The following is a 20,879-nucleotide window of genomic DNA, read 5'->3' on the forward strand; positions in this document are numbered from 1 at the left end:
AGAAACAACTTCTGAGAATTCTTTTGGTAAGATTGCTCCAAAAGAATATCGGGACCTAAAGCGTTTAACCACGCCTATTTTATACTATTAATAATTTTATTTCGACGCATTACACACCAGATCATTTGGATTTTCTTCAACTGTGCGAAATTTACACCTGTTTTTCAAGTTCAAAGTTCAAAATTCGCCGCTTAACACCTGCTAAGTTTCGAGCGCTTACCCACGGACATATTGTTGTTGTTGAAAGAACGGAAGAACAAAAAAGTATTTTTAAATAAAATTAATTGGTTAAAATCTAATCTAAATTTTTTTCATTAAAAAATCTTAGTTCATGATGCGAACAACCTCAATAATAATAATAATAATAATAATAATAATAATATTATTATTATTATTATTATTATTATTATTATTATTATTATTAGTATTAGTATCAGTGATAATAACAATAATAATAATAATAATCACTGCGCTCGAATTGTGCTACTATGTAATGCACCCGTCTTTGGTACAAATTATCCATTGAGTAATTATAACTGACTACTTCTGCTGCATAATTAAGAGCAAGGTAAGTATAAAGAACAAAGAACGGTTGATTCAATGCAGCTATATATCCTTCTCTTCTGACATCGCTATTCCACTGTGGCAGGAAAAAAAAAACATAGTTTTTACAGGATTTCTTCATGCCGCTTTCAGTTTAATACCAGGACATACGTCATCAATATTTTATGCCTTCATTATCTTAAGGGCTAGCCGGCAGGGTTACTTGTCGGATAGCCAGCTGACCTGACTTTACCGCACGCTCTCATCCCGTGATCACAACATTTTCTTATCATTTTATTTGACAGCATTTATTACCTCGAATTCCACTTAGCCCTAATTTTTTCTATTATCCACAAACCCGCTCTTTCTGATACCAGCTTTCGGTTTGTATGTGCGTATTGAAAATTTAAAAAAATACGCAAATAATGATAGTGAAGTCGCCACATATCACTAAAATCACAGCAACAATTACAATAAATAACTAAGTGAACAAAATAACTAAAGAATAAATGTTAACTTTATCCTTTATCATTTGTGTTCTCATACTGTTTCATTAGCTACAGCTCACACTCTCATAGCGATGTCGTATGGACAGCTACATATCTGAATCTCCAATTATTTCTGCCCGCGATCAACTACGAATTGAAGACAATTCCCCGCTGATGGACTGATATTTTGCTTATTTTAGTATTTTGTTGCATCTTACTGGTCATTTTATTTGTTCAGGTTGAGATTGGATTTAGTTCCTTTGCTCTCTTCCGCACATTTTCTATTGAATCTCTGCTTGCTCGGTTCTTCAAAATGTGTAGATCTTTTGGAGATTTTTTCTTACACATTGAATTTATACAGTACGTTCTTGCAAAGTTTAAAGCTTTTGAAAACACAATAAAACTCAAAAAAGTGAAAAGCTTATCTAACAAAAGTTTTTTTTTTCAAACAACAAGTCGAAAAACGTATTGACCTGAAGTATTACTGCTCTCATCGCGCAGTTACGTTCAAAGTCCTATACGTGACCGTATCTGCAAGTTCCCGAAATATTGGTCATTCCATAGGCGATATGGTTTTTTTTCAGTTGTATAAGTTCAAGTCCGAGGGAGAATTTTAGAACGAAGCCAATAGGAATCTCAAACAAAGTGACTGGAAGAAATAAAGAGTATAAACTAGATTCGAAAAAGAATTCTTGATCATCTTAATTATAAAAAATAAAAAATTATTAATCACAGCATTATTTATGGAATGGTCCCATAAATAGGTTGAATTGTTGGTCAAAAAGTACCATTTGTAAGATTTTAAAGAGTCTGCAAATGATTCGTGCTATTGTAGGCAATCTGAATTTATCAAAAGAAAAATTAATTTTCATATTTAAGTAATAAAATCCATAGAAGATTGTTGTCACAGAGCTTATCTCACACTATGCACTACATCCAAGAAAAGTCTTGTCCATCTAAACATTTATGCAGGCATCTAAAGAAACGGATTGGAACCACCATATATCACGAGTGCGGGCCGAAGAAAATCATTCTTTGAGCGTTTTTATAGGATGAAGAACTCCGTAATTTCCGTCCACACCACTTAAATATTGCACTTTCATCTCCGTTCGCGTTGTGATTCTATGAAAAAAACGGTCATTCAATTCGGTCATTCCACACGACGTTCTTCAGGATATTGCACATGCAATCTCGTCGCTGTGATGCTCGGCCCTGACCAACCTGTTCCTTTTGTTCAGGTATGTTTAACGTCAGCCTATCACAAGACTAAGAAGGATGTAGTTGCGATACCTCGGGAAAGTATAGAATTCAGGGTGAGAATTACTAAAATGAGCGTGGGCCCGCTCATTTTTCCCTAATCGTCCCAGAAAACGGCGTGAGGATCGGCGTTCGTTCCTACGAGGAACGTGAGAACGCACCATCCTTGTGCGCGGGCCGCATCTCTGCGAAGGGAGGAGGTGTCGAAAATCAATAGGATCTCCTAGGCATCTTATTTAAGCAAAACCAATGAATAGCCTGTAGATGGTACAGGAGCGTGTTCAAGAGTGGCACGTTCTAACGTACCTCGCAGGAACTAAACTGGCTCCCACGCCGTTTTTCAGGACGTTCAGAGGAAAGTGGGCGGGAGCACACTCATATCCGTATTCTAAACCCCAAGTCCTCTATTTTCCATCCAGCGTGGACGTTTTTCCTATAACTTCTTGGTTTTCCTTACCACGTGTAGTTCATCAGAACACATTACACTTAATACCGCAGTGTTTTTGAACACCCATGAGTTTGCAGGTCCTCTCTTATTTCAGTTGAAAAAACAGTAAACAATAAAAATAGGAACAAAAGTAAAAAATAAGAGAACGAGGTTTTAAACTCTGATAGTCTATGTGACTCCTGCATGTTCTTTAGAGTGACACCGACCTTGTTCTTCGTGGAGCTGCAGGCAATGAACTGCGCACACAAAATCCATTAATATACTCTGACCCCGAACTGCAATTAGGACCAACAACAAGCCAAAATCATGAGACATCGGTAAGGAAATCATTACTCTATATCCTACTAATCTTATAGTACTTTTTCAACCTCATACTTAAGTGGCATACAATGAAGTTCGATTCTACAGGTACCAGAAATGGCTCAAGATGCTCAGGGCTTATCCGACCAATCAGTGCATGAGGATAGCCCTCACGGCGGTCAATCGACGCTCACAGTACCAACGTATGAATAACAGTTTTTTTTTCTTGAATTCGTATTTACGACTCTCCCAAAGTGTCCTTAAAAACACTTTTTTTCTCTTCTTTCAAACTCTTCTATCGAATGTCGTTAGATATATTCTATGTTTAGGAACAACATACGTCTAAAAAGCGATCTGGAAATACGACACCAACACTACCAGAAACAAAAACAATACGCTGAGCAAAAACGGCAACGGCGGCTTACCGACATCGATTTCGAAGGTTTATAGTCGGGTCAAAACGATATGAATCAGGAGTGTAGTTGCAGTGTATTTGCGTACGCGCTCGAAACGGCACGGTGAAGACAGCAGTTGGAACCGAGGTGGGACCGTCGCAAACTGCAGCGATGGGTGGTCCCGGCTAAGGTTTCACCATGTCTCCAGCCGCCACGCTCCACCGAAGCGCCTTGAGAGAAGCCGCGTAGAAGTCCGAAGTAGAAGTAGCTGTTTTCACAATTAAATTGCAACTGATCCCGTCATTAGATAACCTTGGCGCGCTAATTCTACAGGATTATCGTTTGTATGATTTCTTTTGAGTTTGATTCTCGAAAAAAAAAGTTTCACTTAGAGCTTGATCCGTCCTATTAAGGTATTCTCAACATCATTGGCGGATGTTCAAATTGGCAAGTGTTGGTGTATATGATGATTTCTGTTCAACAAATACCTCATGCAATGTTTAATCTCAGTGTCGTTTACATGATGTACCAACCAGATCATTGGTGCAAGGTATAGTTGTCATTGATCGATCATGGTTATTATCGGTTCACGTTAAAAACTGAAATATACGTATAGATGTGCAGTACTATAGTTGGGTCGAAACGATATGAAGCTCGGTGCAAGCGGCTGCGCCCGAAGCGGTGCGGTGGAACGTAACAGTTATGATCCGGGAAGTCCTTTGCTAGCATCACCTATCGCTAGAGTTTGCAGAGGTCCCAGCCGCTAGCTCAATCGCGCCGCTTCGAGCGCAACTGGTTACGACGTGGTGTATTGATCGAGTGTGCCTAGAAGGGGGAAGGAAGAGGACAGTATGGTGGGGAAGGCGAAAGTTGATGTCACAGGAGAGTTTCTCGCCAACAGTGCGAGCCGTAGAGCTTCAAAGAACGATTCCTGATAAAGACAACATTGGTATCACAAATTCTTCGTCTTTTCATGTTGCCTGATTAACACGGTAATAGTTCATTTATTTATAGTGCCATATACATAAAAAATATTTGAATACAACGGAGGTGGAGGAGGTTTCGTTTGTACATTCCATAAAATTACTATTTATCCTCCTAAATGGGGTGCACCTGAACAAAAAGTCCACTCGATGCTGGATGGCATAAGCGCTTGAAAATAGGTTAAATAAATATATGTATATAAATCTGTAGATACTTCAAATTTATCTTCCTATCTAGCTGAAGTGAGACTCTGCTACCCTCTGCGATTCTCCTCTAAAGATCTTCATTCAGATACCTTTCTTCAACGCGGAGGTCTTCTCCGAAGCCAACACTACCTCATACACATGGGAGGACGTGCTCAATTCTCAGATAGCTTTTCCTACGGTATGAAGATTATCCACTTGTGGTAGCAGTGAAAGTACTTCACAAAGGATGCTCAAGGTGAAAAACAAGCAGCGCGGCGATATGGATTGGCATGACCAGTGCCATTACTACGGACGAGATTACGTACACCTCAAAAACCTTCCGTTATCACAGGTAACCTCCAAGGCTGTTGCTAATGTCTATGTGAATCTGAGCAATGAAGAAAATAAATAAGCAAATACTACAAGCCCAAAATACCGAACACCATATGACATATCAGCTCTTCTACATTTCTATAGAAAGAAACTAGAAGCATTTCCACAAATAGCAAAAGATCATAGACTAGAAGAAAAGAAAATTAAGAAAGAAACGGTATAAGAAAGAATATGCCACATTTAATTCTCGTAAAATAGCACAAACGAACAATGGCAACAAATTATTTAACAATTTCTAACTGAACAAACATTATATAAGTACTATAACAAGCTCTACTAATGCTAATAACTCTCAATTTCAATCATGCTTAACAGGCTTCAAATTACACCACCGTCGATGCTCCAATACTAAGATGTGAGCAGTGGGAGTATGACCAATCCGTAAGTTCTACACTACAACTCTACTTGTTTTTTTTTCTTTCAAACTCATTCTTTCTCCCTTACATTTTCAAAGTACAGGTGATGGAGAAAACAGTTGTAACTGAATGGAATCGCGTCTGCGACAATAATTGGAGCCGGGCGCACGTACACATGAGTTACTCCCTTGGCTACCTTGTTGGAGGATTGCTAGGCGGATTCGTTAGTGATAGGTCGGTAACTTTCTGTGCTTGGATTCGAACACTAAATTTGTGCTTTTCAAGATATGGCAGAAAGACTGCAATCTATGGTTTCGGGATTCTTTCCATGATATTCGGGTTTCTACTAGGCTATTCGCGTGAATTCGAAATATTCCTAGTCGTCAGATTTTTGCTAGCAGTCAGCAACGAAGCCGCCGATTTAGCCGCCTACGTTCTTTGCATGGAAATTACAGGTAAACGAGTGCTAAACTCAACGCTCCTAAGAATTATAGCATGGAATAACTGGACCGTTGTTTATTTAGGGGTAAAATACCGTTCTATTGTTGGCAGCCTTCTTCAAGCTCCATGGGCTCTTGGTTACGCTTTCCTCGCGCTGATCGCGTACCTCACAAAATCGTGGACAACGATACATGTGGGTACAAACTCTGTCGTTTCGTTTTATTATTAGAAACGAAGATGTGGTTGGTAAAACGTAAAGAACGCTAGTCTGACGTATCCCGATAGAAAGGCTTTTACAAATGTTCAGGATAGAAATTTCATATGATTTTCACACTCACAAAATCTGTATTTTTATTCTTTCTTAATGCAGATGATAACAGTCGGACTGCATTGCGTCGCTCTAGTGTTTATACACTTCTTGCCTGAGTCTCCACGTTGGCTCATCTTGATGAATAGGGTCGAAGACGCAGAGAAAATTATACGGAAAGCCTGCAAAAACAATAACAGTCGTCTGCCAAGTGATCTTGGTTTGGTAAGCCCAGTCTTTACAAATAATAGTAGAACATATTGTATGACACAAAACAGCTACGCCCTGAACATTCTCCTTCTTATTCAGGTACGTCACGCTGAGAAAAGAAAATGGATGAAGAAGAACGAACGTCCCCATTATTTCCACCTCTTCCGCGCCGCAGAATTGCGAGTTCGGAACATCATGCTTTTCATAATTTGGGTTCGTTTGACGTTGCACTATTCACAGAAAACTTATGTAACTTACATCTAAATGTATTTAGATAGCTACAGCTCTTGTGTACTATGGGCTCGTCATTGCATTGTCCGATCAGTCCTCTCCTGGGAGGTGCGCAGAATTTACATTAAATGAACCAAAAATGCTCTAATGAACTCTGATATTTTATCTGTTTAAGGTCAGTTTTTGATGGAAATTTCTTCCTGAACAATGCTATCGCAGGAGCCATCGAACTTCCTACATTAGCCGTTTGTGTATTTCTACTCAAATATGGAAGGAAAAGGTAAAGCATCCAACATTGGAATCACTTCATAATCAATTATCAGAATTTCCACTCTAAGTTTATTAGACACCGAGTAAATTGCTCAATTCGAAAATTGAAGGCGAAGATACCCAAATGACGGTTTTTGGGTCGTTTCAGATCCCAAATGATAACACTCATGGCAGCTGGATCAATCCTCATGGCAGCCATGTTGGCTATGTACAACAAAAGAACGACGGTAGGTTATTTCGAAACGAAAAATAAGAAGTATCACTGCATCTAAAGTCCACTTCTACTCCAGATGGCATTAGTCTTAATGTTATTGGGCAAAGCATGTATCCAAGGAGCGTTCAACATTCTCTATATCTTCACATCAGAACTGAACCCAACAATCGTGCGGAATAGTGCTGTAGGCATTTCCTCTATGGTGAGGTAGTCCACCAGTTAATTTTCTATATGATTTTTCTTCTTAACCGTTCACATCCCATCCTTTGTTAAGATCGCTCGAATGGGCGCTGGTGCCTCCGGATATATCGCAATTCTCTCTGATGTTACCCTTGCCATTGTACCTATGCTAATTTTCGCAGTCTTTTCTCTTTGTGCAGGAATTCTTGTCATGTTCCTTCCAGAAACTCAAGATCTGCCTCTGCCCGACACAATTTGGGTAAGTATCTAGTATAGTCGGATCAACACGACATAAATGGTGCACTTGCATAAGCTGTTGCGCTCAAAGGGGCGCGATGAATGTGGCGATTAGAATCGATGTGGAAGCATCGCGAACTGCAACGATGGGTGGTGCTAGAAAAGGTTATCTCTCGGTTCTAACCGCCATGCTTCACCGCACCGCTTCTAGAGCAGCCACTTACGCAACTGCACAGAACTTCGCTTCATGCCCAACTATGCTCTCACTTGATAAATCCCTACACACAAACAAGAAAAGACTTTTAGGATGCTGTAAGTATGCTAAAGTCGAAGCAGAAACCTTGTATTCCATTCGTCAATAACACTGGCGATGCTGAACCTTTGAAAGAGAAGGAAGTCTATGAACCAGCTCCACAGAGAGACGAAAAATGATTGTTTTCGTTGTTGTACACAGTTATGCACCAATTATTTGCTCAATTCTACATGAAGAAATAATTTTCAGCTATTCAACCTTGCAAATATTATGTTGATGTGTTTCCAATCTTCAATTCAAATGTGACAATGAACACAAAGAATTCGGTTAAACAAGAAAGTCTCACCTTAATCTGTACTCCCTGCTTGCGAACTTTCAATGATATCTACGCTGGCAATGACAGACTCAGATGAAACCTAAATACGTTGGTCTGGAGCTCACTATCATCTCGACTGAACCAAATAAATTCGCATTTAGAACAACATCTACAAAAACAAACAAAACATTCAAAAACATGAGAGAAAGAAAGAATTAGCACAGAAATGTGATGTGCGCTAAAATATGACTGACCACTCCTCCATCGTCGTTTTCAAGACCGTGACCCTCTCCGAATTCTCCCGTTGCAACCTCGAGGTCATCATCCAAAAATTCAGCGACATCCCCGTCAACTACATCTTCCTCTTCAATGGTGCTTTTTTCTATGCGATTCTTCGCTTGTAAGAATGTCTCGGAAGTTTCAGCTTCAGGCCAGTCATTCAAAGTGTCATCAAGGAACTCGAACATATGTTTCGAAGCTATGGCCTTATCTGAAAGCAATTTCACTGTAAAACAATTGAGAGCCTTCAAATACGGTTTTTTTTTAAATCAGAAAAGCTCAGATTTAAAAGGAACAAAGGAAAAAGGTTAACACCGACCATTATGTTTTTATCATAAAACGTCTTATTGCTTACTCTAAGTTATTTAAAGAGGCGTCGGGTAAAATGCAGTTGGGGGGACACTCTGATGCACCCAAATCAAACTGCTTTCCTACTGTATTTCGTGCGATTATTTGGAGCGATTCGTGGCGGGAACTTCCAATGTGCCAGTACTGTACCTGCGAAAAGGTCATAGAACACAACTGAGTAGCTGTGTCACTCGGGGCACTAAAACCTAAGCATAAGTCTTAGAGGATCCACGACATGTAGGTTGAAATTACTAAGTAAACAGGAAGACAGAGATGGAACTACTACTGTTTTAACTTTACCAGATTTTCTAAACAAGGGAAAAATGTAGTTGTGGGGCCACTCAGTGGCGCCCTTACTTCTGGACGATCTGTCTCACTTTTTTTCTCTTAGTAACTTTAGCTTACATGTCGTAGATAATCTAAGACTAATGCCTAGGTCTTAGGGCCCCGACTGATTTATTTATTTACTTTTTATGCCCTTAATTACGTTTTACTCCGAACAAGTTTACGAGAAGTAAATAACTAAGTCATATCATGTGTTACTTCCAAAGGAAAAAAAGAACCGAAAATGAACTCCATAGCAATCCAAGATCATAGGCATGCATGCAACAACTTTGTCCACACATTTTCAATTTGTATTCGCAATTTAGTGGCCCAAAAAGGGGTGTTGGGTTAGCTTTTATGAAGGCTGTGCAGATTCGCCTGCTTCGCGGATTTAACTGGACTTTCACAGTTGGAGCAAGGACGCTCCTTCCACAGAAATCCTCGATCAGCGAGCCATTCGCCGATATCCTTTTTCGATTTCGATGCAAGCTATGGCCAAGTGGTAATCAGTTATCTGAGTGAAGTCACGAAGAGTCGGCAAGTTAGAGACACCCACTATGCAAATGATATGGTTTAATGACGAGAACGGTTAACGTGTTATATCGATCGTCGTTGCACCTGTTCTGGTCCAATACCTTTTTTGCGCTCTGAGTACTGTACTGGCACAGTGGAAGTTCCCGCCACGAATCACCTAAAATAGTCGTACGAAATGCAGTAGGAAAGCAGTTCGATTTGGGTACCTCAGAGTGCCGCCCCTAACTACATTTTACCCGAAGCGTCGAACATACTGTCCCGTCCAATTGTACTACGTCTTCGGTGAAGGCGGATTCCTACACATCTTTACCCGCGGTTGGATGGGACTACGATGCTTATGTGAAATACTTTTGCTATGCTAACACAATATTACACGAAAAACTCTTTCAAAAAACCAAGAAAAACAAGAGAAAAAAACTCCGAAAATCTTGAATCTTGAAAAAATCCGTCATTATACATACATAAGAGTCCGGGAACCTGGATCCCCACCTAAATCCTTCGTTTGTATAGTCTTCCTCTTTTCCAACACTGCTTGCGTATACGAGGCCTTCGCCAGCTCTGTTAAAAATAGTTCCTGAAAAAAAGAAAGCAACACACATGTACTCTTTGCTTCAGAGAAGCTCGATCACTCCGTTACATCACATAAACACAGCAACATAAATCAATAATAAATCCGGGAAATAATAAACCACGATATTTTTGTTTGTTTTATATATCCATATGTTTTTAATACTAACCGTGGCCTTCGTCAAGAAGAGAATGGCATCACCGCCAATCATAGAAAGATCGGGATCTAGACGACATATCTTCTTAACACGAGAGGTTGGTAGCGAGCACTTCAGAAGTTGTTCCAGCTGGACGTCCTCGTGAGTACCAATTTCTTCGACAGACATCCCAAAAACTGAAAATCCTAGCAGAGCGCTACCTTGAGAAACTGCAAAGAAATGACTTGACAGATGTGTGGAAAAAGATCCACAAACAGGCATAAGGAATGAAACAATCCAAGAAATCGCAGCAGAAAAGAAGACAAGGAGTGCTCAAGACTGATTTTGCTTCATTTTGAAGCGATTATTTTCGCGCGTACCTCGACGACGATAGCGCAGGTTTGGGACTCGAGAGCACACCAGCGCTGCGTATTGGATCCGTGCAGGATTTCGATTAGTCCGCGGATTTCCCACTGTTGCTATATACTTTTATGTGAGTTCCTTTAAATAAAAAGCTTCCTTTGTTCGAGAGGCTATCGCATGTGCAGTTGTGAGATTTTCCACCGAATAAAATTTGTGTTTTAGTAGTTGCAAGATTGCCGAGTCGCTATTTTAACAGTGTTTAGACATGTTTTAAATCTATTTCTACATGTTTCTGTTTTTCTTTGCATCGATTGTTTGCTTGTGACGTTAGCGTTATGGAAAGTGCGTTTATTTCTCCCGATTTCTGTTTCTTTCTGTTTTTATTCGTTGGATCCTCGATCCACACGTGTGAACAAGCTAAATGTATATTATAGAGGTGTAATATTCCATCCCCCTATATCCCACACATAATTTTTAAATGAACAGATATGGTGCAAAGGTAACTAAGGGGCATACAACGCTGCTCTAATCGATTTGTACTTTGGCACGCAAAAAAAAAACCTGCCTAGAGCTCAATGACTGTCATTGACTATCAACTGTCTTTTTCATTAGAGATGCATCTGAAGCGATAGTTCATCACTCGACAGATCATCACTGAAAGTGAATAGCGACGCCAATTGGGGCCCCAAAACCTAAACGTTAATGTTCGGGAATCCATGATATGTATGTTAAAGCTATTGAGAGAAGAAGGAAGATAGTGCTGCAACTACTAGTGTTTTAGTCCTTGTCTGCGTGTTGATCTTCGAGGACTAATGGTCAGGTTTTAGGACTTTTGCTATCCACTTCCAGTGATAATCCGATTAATTATCTAACTATCTTCTCAAATGGGAAGGACAATTGTCATTTAAGGACAGTTTTTGTGCTCTGTGGACGTTTCGCGCTAAAAAGTGCAGCTCAGTAGAGCAGTGTTGAATGCTCCCCCTTCCCACTTCCTTCCTTCACTATCATTCCACTGCAGATATTTTCACGCAGTTCCTCGGTCAAAACTTTGAAAATGTCAGATAAGAGCTCATTCACAAGCATTCTTCTGTTTCCGAAGGCTGATTTCAGTGAAGGTATTGTAGCGTGTTCTCCCCAATCATTCTCAGTTACCTGCTGCACGCTTTGCGGAGTCGATCATTTCTACCACTTGTTCAGATAGTTGATCTTTCCGACTTGTCTTTTCAGGATTTGCATAATTTTGCTGACATTTTACAGCCTTAGTAGCTGATGAAAAGCTCATCAGCTCAATGTCACATTTGCAAACGCGGTCCATATCTGCTGTGCAATCTATATTCTCATTTACGTCAAGTTCATTACTGCAAAGAAGACGAAGTTAGGGATGTTCGAGATGCGATCAAGAGAGCGAAGTATCGGGTTCTTCAGCCACGGAACTGCGATGTCTGCGGAAAGGTCTACTATTCACCAAGCGGTCTGAGGAAACATAAACGGGTATGAGAAATTTTATCTTGCTGTTCACTTCTTGTTCATGTCGTTGGCGTGTTTGAGGCGCATGATTCTCTCGTTGAAGGCCAGGCATGTTAGAAGTTACGCAATTTTCCACTATTTCATGTCTTTCAGTTGTTTATCCCAGATACAATCTATTGATGTCAAATAATATGAGGTGAATAAAACTTGTTTTTATAGAATACTCATAAAGAAAGGGTCGACGCAACATCAACCTCCACCGAAAGTGATCATGTTGTTGGTCAGGTTAAAAACTACGTTATTTGTCCAGGATGCGACGGAACATTACGCAGTAACCTGGAGTTGGCTGCTCACTGTTACAGCGACCATAATGATGGGATTTCGGATTTTACTATTATAGAAGCACAGTTTAGTTGCTGGAAAACTTTCGAGGTATCGTTTGAAAATATTTAGAATTTGTTGGCTAGCTGTTGTAATTATTTGCTTTAATTGTTCCAAACTTCAATTTTACTCTTCTTAGATATGGAAAACTAGAAAAGAACGTGAGACGTTTACGAAATTAGTGAGAAGGACTAGTAGAAAGAGCACGAAAGGAACCACGCATGTGTACGCATGCCAGTACTCTGGTCGACGTACTGCTAGGACCGATTCTATGAAGATACGTGAGAAAAAGCACAAGCGCATGTCGAAACACTGTCCTTGCTTCGCGAAGGTTGGTCGCTTATGACTCTTCAGCTGTTCAAAAACAAATTCTTCAGTTCAGGCCACTCAACGGTTCGATAAAACTGTTTATGTGTTGGCATGTTTTGGTCACTTTGGCCACCAGGTCAACTCAGCAGATCTCCCACTTTCACGAGACGATGAGATGGTGGTAAAGTCAATGATACTGTCTGGTATGCCCTACAACAAGGTGCGAAACCGATTGTTTTGGAGCGTCTAGCTGTCTCCAATTTTTTCTTTTGTTCAGATAGTGTCTCAGTTACGGATTACTCGATGGAATGTTGAAGCACCTCAGGAATTGCAGCCGAGGCTCTGTTACTTAACTAACAGGGATGTCTCGTATGTTGTTTTTTCCTTGGTTTCGCTTCAGAAGCTTCCGGAATTTGTGTTCTTATAGTAATATTGCCGCCCGACATGGTTTGCTAGACGTCAAAACTCATGATAACTCCAGCTGCTCGGGTTCTTTGAAAGGTGAAGCCTCACCAGAGAGGTTTGCTGAAGAAATGAGTGACGAGGAGGTCATCGTCGATTACTAAACATAGGAGATAATTACAACGACCGGATCTTTTCTTTTGAAACTCATCGAATTATTATTGTTTTGTACTTTACCCTTCTGTCAAACGCTGGTGAAAACTACTGGTAATACGTTAATATAGAAGTGCAACTAGTTTTATTTCTATTAGTGTTAGATTATATGCTGCTTCTTTTGTTTTCCTGTTCCTTTTTTTGAAATGAACCCCTATATAAATAGTAATAAAGGTTATTCTTCTATCTCCGGTTTTGATTGAAGTGAGGTTACACCCGACTTATTTTGTGTAATGTTTACAGTTTATTCTTCTTTTTTTTCGAGGAGGGCCAGTGGAAATCCGTTGTTTTCTTGTTTCTAACAGTAGTATGATGCTGACTCCGTCGACACGCCATTCTGACTGCACACCTTCGAATCAGATCAGATTATGTGGAGCTTTTATCAAAGAGTGAAACATTAAAGAAACTGCAAGAGTCAACCGTACTCATTAAGATTATTATTTATCAGAAAATATTCTATAAAAGCGTTGTTGGGTAGAAATTTGCTATTGTTGCTTGACATTTCCATTGTTACATTGTTGAGTAGTCTATATTCGTATAGTTTCTAAATGAACCTGTTCGTAGTGACCTCAATAGTTGTCGTTGGAGGTGCGATGATTAAAGGTGAATACGATTGTAATTTATTCTTTGCGGTCATTATGCTGTACTATACGTCAGTGAAGGTGGTTTCAATTCATGTGTAATTATCCGCCGTTTAGAGTCTTCATGGAGTTAACCTGTTTGACGCACTACGCATGCTGTTCAAAAATGATCGTAGCTCAGTTTGATTCCACCTCCTTCAGTTGTCCTACTTGTGGAATGATTTTTGACGTAAGTGCAGCAGGTTTCTGAAGTTCATTTGGTTCGTTTCTTTTCTAGTTGCGTGTTGAGAATAGCGTTCATCTCGCTTGTTTAACCCTAGCGGCACTAGCTGCAAAATAAATAGCGGAATAGATTCAATTTAATTCATCGGTGAGAGATGAGAAGGGAAGAAACTAGAAAGAAGAGTAAGGAATAGAGTGCCTGGTGTTGATCAATCCCTTTGCACCATCACGTTTGAAGTCAATTTCATTCGAGAGCACCACGAGCACTATTAAGTATTGAATATTCGGATAATTTTCTTAGGAACCCCATTGGAATTGTGAGCCTCTCCCATGTCCTTTCCAACAGCAAACCTCTTTACATTGTGCTATTGTTGTAAAGCCGACGCGAGGGTCATTTCTTGAGTAAGATTCAATTCCCTTTGAAGATATTCACACTATGGCTAGCATGGCCATGTTGAGGTACAAATCAGGAGAGGACTTACATATTGGTATATCGGACTCAAGATCTGCTGTGCATTCTTTCTGGGTTAATGGTATTTCCTCAGAGGATACCAACTGGGATGAATCAGTGGTTATTTGCCAATTCAGCAATGACGGAAACAAGTTAGTTTGGCCTCAGCAATTATTTTTAAGTCATTACAAAAGTAAACACATTCAATGGTAATCTGAAGAGGATTGTGAGCAAGAGGACGATTGCGTTTGAATATTTCATACAACTACTGATAGATTTGTGCTCTAGATCTGTTTATGCGTAGCGAAGCTGTATTTCTTGCATGACCATTACTACTACAAATTTCTTCTTTCCTCTGTTCTGTTCACATCGAACGCCGCTAGCGGTCGTCTGGAGGCTTCCAGCGATTGTTGTCCCGGATATAGTTGGAGAAGTAACACAGTAACAGCTTTTAAAAGAGTTTGAAAATCTTGCCCGTAGAAAAGTTGTGACAAGTGAACGAGATATTTGAGAATGTAGCATATTCTTCTCCGAATGACGTCTATTTTTTGAAATAGTATGTCAAATCAAACCTTTATCTTTGTGTTCCAAGTCATAATCTCCACAAATCCGTATTTTTCGATAGTGCAGCTGTTGGTTATGAAGTGCTGGTTGCCAAGGGACCTGGCAAATTCTAAAATATGGCCGCAGAATCTCTAGTCATAAAATGACGCTATAGAAGATGCACAGTCAGAGAACAACTTCTTTTGGAAATTTAAGATTCGATCGCTCCCTATCTTCTTTTGTTGGGTGCTGTTCTGGAAAATTTGTTGCTCAGGTATGTGACTTGTGTTCTGGTCTATATTTCTACACAAGAAAGGCCTTTTGTATCCAAATCTAAAACCTAATATGTTATAATTGATTTGCCGCAGTCGCGTGAACGACTGTTTTCGAGGCGGCAGAGTGGTGTGAGTGGTAACGACCGAAGAGTATTTCTGCTACTTTGAGATCGCAGAGATTGGTGGAACTAGCGAGGTTCCCCCTTCGTTAGTAACCGCATGATCCATCGCATCGCTTCGAACACAACCATTTTCGCGACTAGCTTTGGGCCGTTCTGACCAGACTATGGTAGTTATGGTCTCTGTCGAATGTGTTCAACCGGGTTTGCGCGACATGCTACCGCAACACAAGCTCTTCCTCTGTTTGACGCACACTCTACCCCTCTCTCCTTCCCAAATCGCGACGAACTTATTCGACAGTGATTATACGCCATGGTATGGACACAATGTATCGTTTTCCGGTTCAGTGAACCAGCTGCTCCTGCAATTATTTGGTTTATTTTCTTTTTTATTCAGCTCTACGACGACAGAACATGGAATTGTTTCGACTTCGTCATCGAGTTTATGCGTTTCACTGATTTTCAAAATCTAACAAAGGAAGAGTTTGTCTCAGCATTTGTAGGTAAAATGTTGAGTAACGCAGTAAAATATAACACCCTAGTGCGGAAAGTAATGCAGAACGGTTTTCTCCTCCTTTAAAAGCGGCTTTAACGCTCAGAAATTGTTTGGTCTTATTGTCTGTTCTCCTCTTGATGTTATAGTAGACACATGATTGCTATATGTGCCGTTTGTGTAAACTGTGCAAATAACAACAGTTCGTTTATGCAATTCTTTAAACCTTCAGCCTCTTTTACTAGAATCGAGGCGAAGAGCTGAGCGTGGAAGACGGCATACCGGCTATCGGCAGGTGCAAATAAAAGATTATCAGATAATAACCAGTATTTTGCACCCCATCTATCCACAGCATAAGATTCGCATTTTCTGCGCCATTTTTGGAACTTCAGTGAACGACTTCTGTGTAGTAGCTCCACAAAAACAACTTTGAAACGAATTCGAATAGAAAACGTTTTATAGAAATATCATGCTTTGTCAGATGTATGTGAACTGAAAAAAGCAAGAAAGTACCAATATCGAAGGTTGGATAATAAATCGAAGAACGAACAAACGGTTTTTTTTTCTCTATAAGAGACTGCAAAAAGTAACAATTGCGGGCACCACTGTCTCGATTCTAATTGTTGCGCACACACGCGCAGTTTACAGGCACCTCCGCTGATGCGGGGCTCACACCTGATGGGCCAAAACGAAGAATTCGTTGGAAACGAGTTATTTGAATGGGAAGAAGTTTTGACTCGATTCCTTCTACATTTTAATTTCTTTTGGTTGTGAGAATTAGAATCCCATGTTAAGAGAGTATGAGTCAGAAAACCTTTTTTCCTCGTGAACGCGACCTTTAAATTCATCTAGAAATCTATTCATGTGGTCACATATGTATTATTAGATGACTGAAATTACCATCCAACCGGTAGAAGGAGACGAGCATTATTCGAACCTCGCTAACTGAGTTTTTATAATTCATTTTTAATTCTGAGTTTGTTAGATGTGTTTTTTTTTTGGTTTTTTTTTTCTCGACTTTGGGTGGAACAACTAAGTTACATTGTTATATCTTTATCATTTACACATACTTGTACATAATGTTATTTTTTCCTGCGGGTTTCGGTTGTCTTTGTAACTTAGTTTTGTGGTGGCAAATCATGTAACATGTAATAAAACTGACCTCCATGTTTTATGTTATTGATAGAATAGCCGTTTTCGGTTGCTTGTATGGATTTATTCGATTGTTGAAAAATGAATTTGATGTCGTTAATTTTTCGTAACTTTTCGTAGTTTTTTCGTAATTAGAATGGCCGAAATGTTGGAGGAAACTTCAACTGCTATTGATGCTGACCGTAACATAGATCAACAAAATTTCGCTTGCTCCCAAGTGAGTAGTAGTTTTCTATTCGAATACTTAGAATTACTGGAGTTATTTACACATTTCTTCGCACCACAACACTTCAACTATTCATGTTCCAATTTTCTTACGTGCTGTTCTGGATAGTGCATTTTACTGCAACATGCAATATACTTTAAAAACAGCGCTTGCGGAAATTCTCCTCGTTTTGGGACACTGCATGAATCATTTTGACGGACCACATTTCTCAGATATATTGGGTTAAAGAATGATGCTTCCGAGTGTTCCTGATATCTCATATTCTTGGATTTCTAAACGAAGTTGAGCGTTTTCTGCGTGATATTTGCAAACCACGTTTCAACCCTTACCTATCAGTGGGGGGGGGGAGAGTTTGATTTCAAAAAGTTCACTGAAGCTGTCTTAAGCACACTTTTAGTTTGAGATCTTCACACATGAGTACCGCGAAAGAACAGAGGTACCGTCTTACGAAGTGCATGGTTCTCAGAATAATTCTTGCTGCAGTTCTCCTTCTCCCACCGAAAATTGCAAGAAACGTATAGTGAACACTGCAAGAAAATTGCAGAAGGCTGAAATTGCTATTCAACGGTGGGTTTAGAATATTAGTGTTCTTACATGATACGGTTGTATTTTGCTGTTTTAATTCCTGAGATCCTGAGAGTCGTGTTAAACCAGTTTAGAATGCCGAATAGTGAATTAGTGGGAGACATGCTCAAAAAAATGCGAGAACTCACCAATGAGTTGAGCAAGCATACCAAGCAGCAGCAAGCTGAGTTCTCTACGAAAACTGTGCCATTGTCGGAATTTGACTCTACCGACATGAAATTGCTTATGGGAGACTCAGAGGTAAATTTAGTGGACATTTATTTTCTCTCTGAACCATTTTTTGAATAAATAATACATCGAAATCAATTAGTAAGTTGGAAATTACTTTGTCTTATAATTGTAACTTCAGAAGAAAATATTTATAGAAGAAAGGCAGACACTGCTTTTGAAATTCTTCAAAGACGGTTATGCAGGTGAAGCTACTCGAATGCTGTATGACGTGGTAAACATAAACATCTCTAGCGCTGTCATCAGGAACTGCTTGGGAAAATTGGAAGTTGAAGGGATGTCGATGATGTTATTATGCGGTCAATATGGAAAGAGCAGCAAACAAAATGCGTGAGATGAAGCAGTAAAGTCGTACTTCCCGAAATCACCAATTACCATCAACTTATCCAGTTTCAAGCAAACTCCAAAAGTGCCCCAACACAGCCCACCTGTGCCTCTTGATATAACTGGGAACAGATTCCTGGGATCGATTAGCTCTTCTATCTTGGATCACTGTGTCACAGATTCGATTCTGTTTCAAAGTCTGTTTCATTTATGAATTTTTAGTTGATAAATTCACTCGTGCTGATTCTGTTGATCTTTATTACGGCTATCGTCTGAGCGTCGTGGCCTTCTTCAGAGTGTGGAAAATTAAAAACATGAACGACCAAAGAATTTCATCGAACGCCTCATTACCCCACAAAATGAGGCTACGCAAACAAATAGCTCAAAGAAGACGTCAGTGCAGCAGACCAAAATAGCGCTCAGCTTGATAGTCGTAAAGCCATCATATTTACATACGAGTGGTTGTTTTAATAGAATTGTGCCACTAATAGCACCTAATAAGGATGCCACCATAGGTCAAAACCTGCAGAGGTATACAGCGCCAGCTCGATGGTCGGAGCGATGCATTCATTATCGGACTTCTGGCCGTTATATAAAACGCTTCGCAATGTTTGTTTCGCAATGTATTGCGCAAGAACATTAGGCCAGCGTGGCAAGATCGTGACTGTTATCTTGAAAGAGTTATTGTGGTGACACTGTTTGCAATGAGTACCTAAGAGGTTGATGATCTTGATTTTACGAGTTCATCTAGGTGCTCCTTGATTCGAGTTCATGGTTCTCTTCCTTCTTCGCCACTATACTCAACACGCGTACGTGCGATCAGACAGATAACTCCTTGTACCGCGCAGTCACCATGTTTTCCGTTCGGAAAAACGGCGCAGTTAGTTGTTTTGCAGAGCCTGCCATAGGAACGATTGCGGACTAGCTGCTTCTTCAGGTCCGTCAGAGTAGTGGACGTGGTACGTCCACTACTCTGACGGAGTTTTGCAGACCCTAGCTTGCTCGCAGTGCACTGTTCATATAATTCGAAATAAGAGGTAGCTTGGTACTGGCTTAGGACTCTCCTTTCTTCATAAGTCATGGTTTAGGCGCTTACATAAGATGATATCTGGTTTTTGAGTGATCAAATTGTAGGAAATTTCGACTGTTTTCGCAAAAACATGATTTTTGCAGCTTCTACTAATTTTTCCGTACTTGAAATATTTCGAACAGCTAGTTTTTCTCGCAGTGAGAAGGTACTTCGAACGATGTCACTTCGTTTAACAAGGTTCAAAACTACTCTGGCTCCGCTCACCTACGTAGCAGGCATGGAATGGTTATAGGAGCCCAGGCATAGTTCGCCAGGGATCTCACACCTTCGTCAGGCGATTTCTCCTGCTATTCCGAGTCACAGAAACACCATTATATTTGAATATAAGTGAACGGTGACGACAATTCCACACTGTGCTTACTCATAAGAAGCTTATAACACAACTTTTTGAATTGTCGAGCTAGACGCTTGGATTTGATATTGTACCACAATCAAAAAGTAGTCTCCGGTACATTCCAGCTGAAGTTTACTCCAAATTTCCGAAATGAATTTGAGTGCACTGTTTTCGTTCTCGATGAATTTTTGTTTAAAACAAATATTTAGAAAAGTAAAGGAGTTGTGGGACAGACCAATGCAGAAGGGCACCATAAAATATAATGCAAGAATATGTCTGTTTGTTGCTTCCAAAAAAGTGACCGACACTCGTTTAGGTGCCTCCATCGAAAAGTCCCTTTGAAAGCCTCGAGGAGTACGAAAGACAGGAAAAAGCGCACCTTGAATCTCTTCTTTTTGAGGCAGACGTTATGCTGCGGGAGTATGAGCACATGAAGAACGGTCTAAAAGCATAATTGTTTCGTCTATTACGTCTTTCATCCAGTGCTTGTTTTTTTTATCATAAATATCTTTCTTTTCTTATTTGTATGTTTTAGCTTTTGTAGTATATTTCATTTCTGAAGATGTATAATTCACAAACATTTCAATTCAATATCTGATTCTGTATGACGTTCAAAATAAGGATCCTCAGTTCCAAATTAAAGCGGTAACAGAAAACGGCAGGTAAGTACCCTTGTTGCACCTTACCCTCTTGCGGGACGCCCAATAACACGTCTGTCGTCTGCCGAAAAAGTTCAAGCCTTCAGAAGAGATAAAACTCTGCTTGAAACATGATGTAGTGGTGTCAATATTTGCATGGAATACTTCGACTTCTTGTTCGACAAAATCGAAACCTTTAGGCAAATTAATAATGACTAAAGCGGGAAGTGTGGGAGGAATGTTGAAAGACTTCAGTTTGGCAGTCGTTCATAAGGGAGAAAATTAA

At 39.9% G+C, this 20,879-nt stretch overlaps 5 protein-coding genes across 5 annotated transcripts; 4 read left to right on the forward strand and 1 right to left on the reverse strand.

Annotated features, from left to right (window-relative positions):
• Positions 1 to 2,233: 2,233 nt before the first annotated feature.
• RB195_017648 (uncharacterized protein) lies at positions 2,234 to 7,871 on the forward strand (the record flags this gene model as incomplete). Its single annotated transcript, XM_064184735.1, has 19 exons — positions 2,234 to 2,269; positions 2,931 to 3,053; positions 3,145 to 3,239; positions 3,366 to 3,478; positions 3,845 to 3,981; positions 4,707 to 4,799; positions 4,857 to 4,952; positions 5,309 to 5,374; positions 5,453 to 5,583; positions 5,635 to 5,804; positions 5,874 to 5,983; positions 6,161 to 6,322; positions 6,407 to 6,520; positions 6,582 to 6,646; positions 6,714 to 6,818; positions 6,957 to 7,035; positions 7,099 to 7,224; positions 7,297 to 7,461; positions 7,746 to 7,871. 19 exons carry the CDS (start codon positions 2,234 to 2,236, stop codon positions 7,869 to 7,871), a joined length of 2,112 nt encoding a protein of 703 aa, XP_064040616.1.
• A 168-nt stretch (positions 7,872 to 8,039) lies between these two features.
• RB195_017649 (uncharacterized protein) lies at positions 8,040 to 10,386 on the reverse strand (the record flags this gene model as incomplete). The annotated part of the gene is made up of 4 exons (XM_064184736.1): positions 8,040 to 8,108; positions 8,263 to 8,498; positions 9,983 to 10,067; positions 10,231 to 10,386. 4 exons carry the CDS (start codon positions 10,384 to 10,386, stop codon positions 8,040 to 8,042), a joined length of 546 nt encoding a protein of 181 aa, XP_064040617.1.
• A 1,443-nt stretch (positions 10,387 to 11,829) lies between these two features.
• Positions 11,830 to 13,283, forward strand: RB195_017650 (uncharacterized protein; the record flags this gene model as incomplete). The annotated part of the gene is made up of 6 exons (XM_064184737.1): positions 11,830 to 12,051; positions 12,247 to 12,459; positions 12,548 to 12,739; positions 12,791 to 12,937; positions 12,995 to 13,086; positions 13,145 to 13,283. 6 exons carry the CDS (start codon positions 11,830 to 11,832, stop codon positions 13,281 to 13,283), a joined length of 1,005 nt encoding a protein of 334 aa, XP_064040618.1.
• A 796-nt stretch (positions 13,284 to 14,079) lies between these two features.
• On the forward strand, positions 14,080 to 16,790 carry RB195_017651 (uncharacterized protein; the record flags this gene model as incomplete). Its single annotated transcript, XM_064184738.1, has 6 exons — positions 14,080 to 14,142; positions 14,437 to 14,537; positions 14,595 to 14,738; positions 15,346 to 15,403; positions 15,921 to 16,022; positions 16,665 to 16,790. 6 exons carry the CDS (start codon positions 14,080 to 14,082, stop codon positions 16,788 to 16,790), a joined length of 594 nt encoding a protein of 197 aa, XP_064040619.1.
• Positions 16,791 to 17,304: 514 nt separating this feature from the next.
• On the forward strand, positions 17,305 to 20,409 carry RB195_017652 (uncharacterized protein; the record flags this gene model as incomplete). Its single annotated transcript, XM_064184739.1, has 4 exons — positions 17,305 to 17,385; positions 17,792 to 17,961; positions 18,054 to 18,219; positions 20,272 to 20,409. The coding sequence occupies 4 exons, from the start codon at positions 17,305 to 17,307 to the stop codon at positions 20,407 to 20,409; spliced, it is 555 nt and encodes a 184-aa protein (XP_064040620.1).
• Between the last annotated feature and the right edge of the window lie 470 nt (positions 20,410 to 20,879).

Source organism: Necator americanus, chromosome II (genome assembly GCF_031761385.1).
Source record: "Necator americanus strain Aroian chromosome II, whole genome shotgun sequence".
Classification (NCBI taxonomy): Eukaryota; Metazoa; Nematoda; class Chromadorea; order Rhabditida; family Ancylostomatidae; genus Necator; species Necator americanus.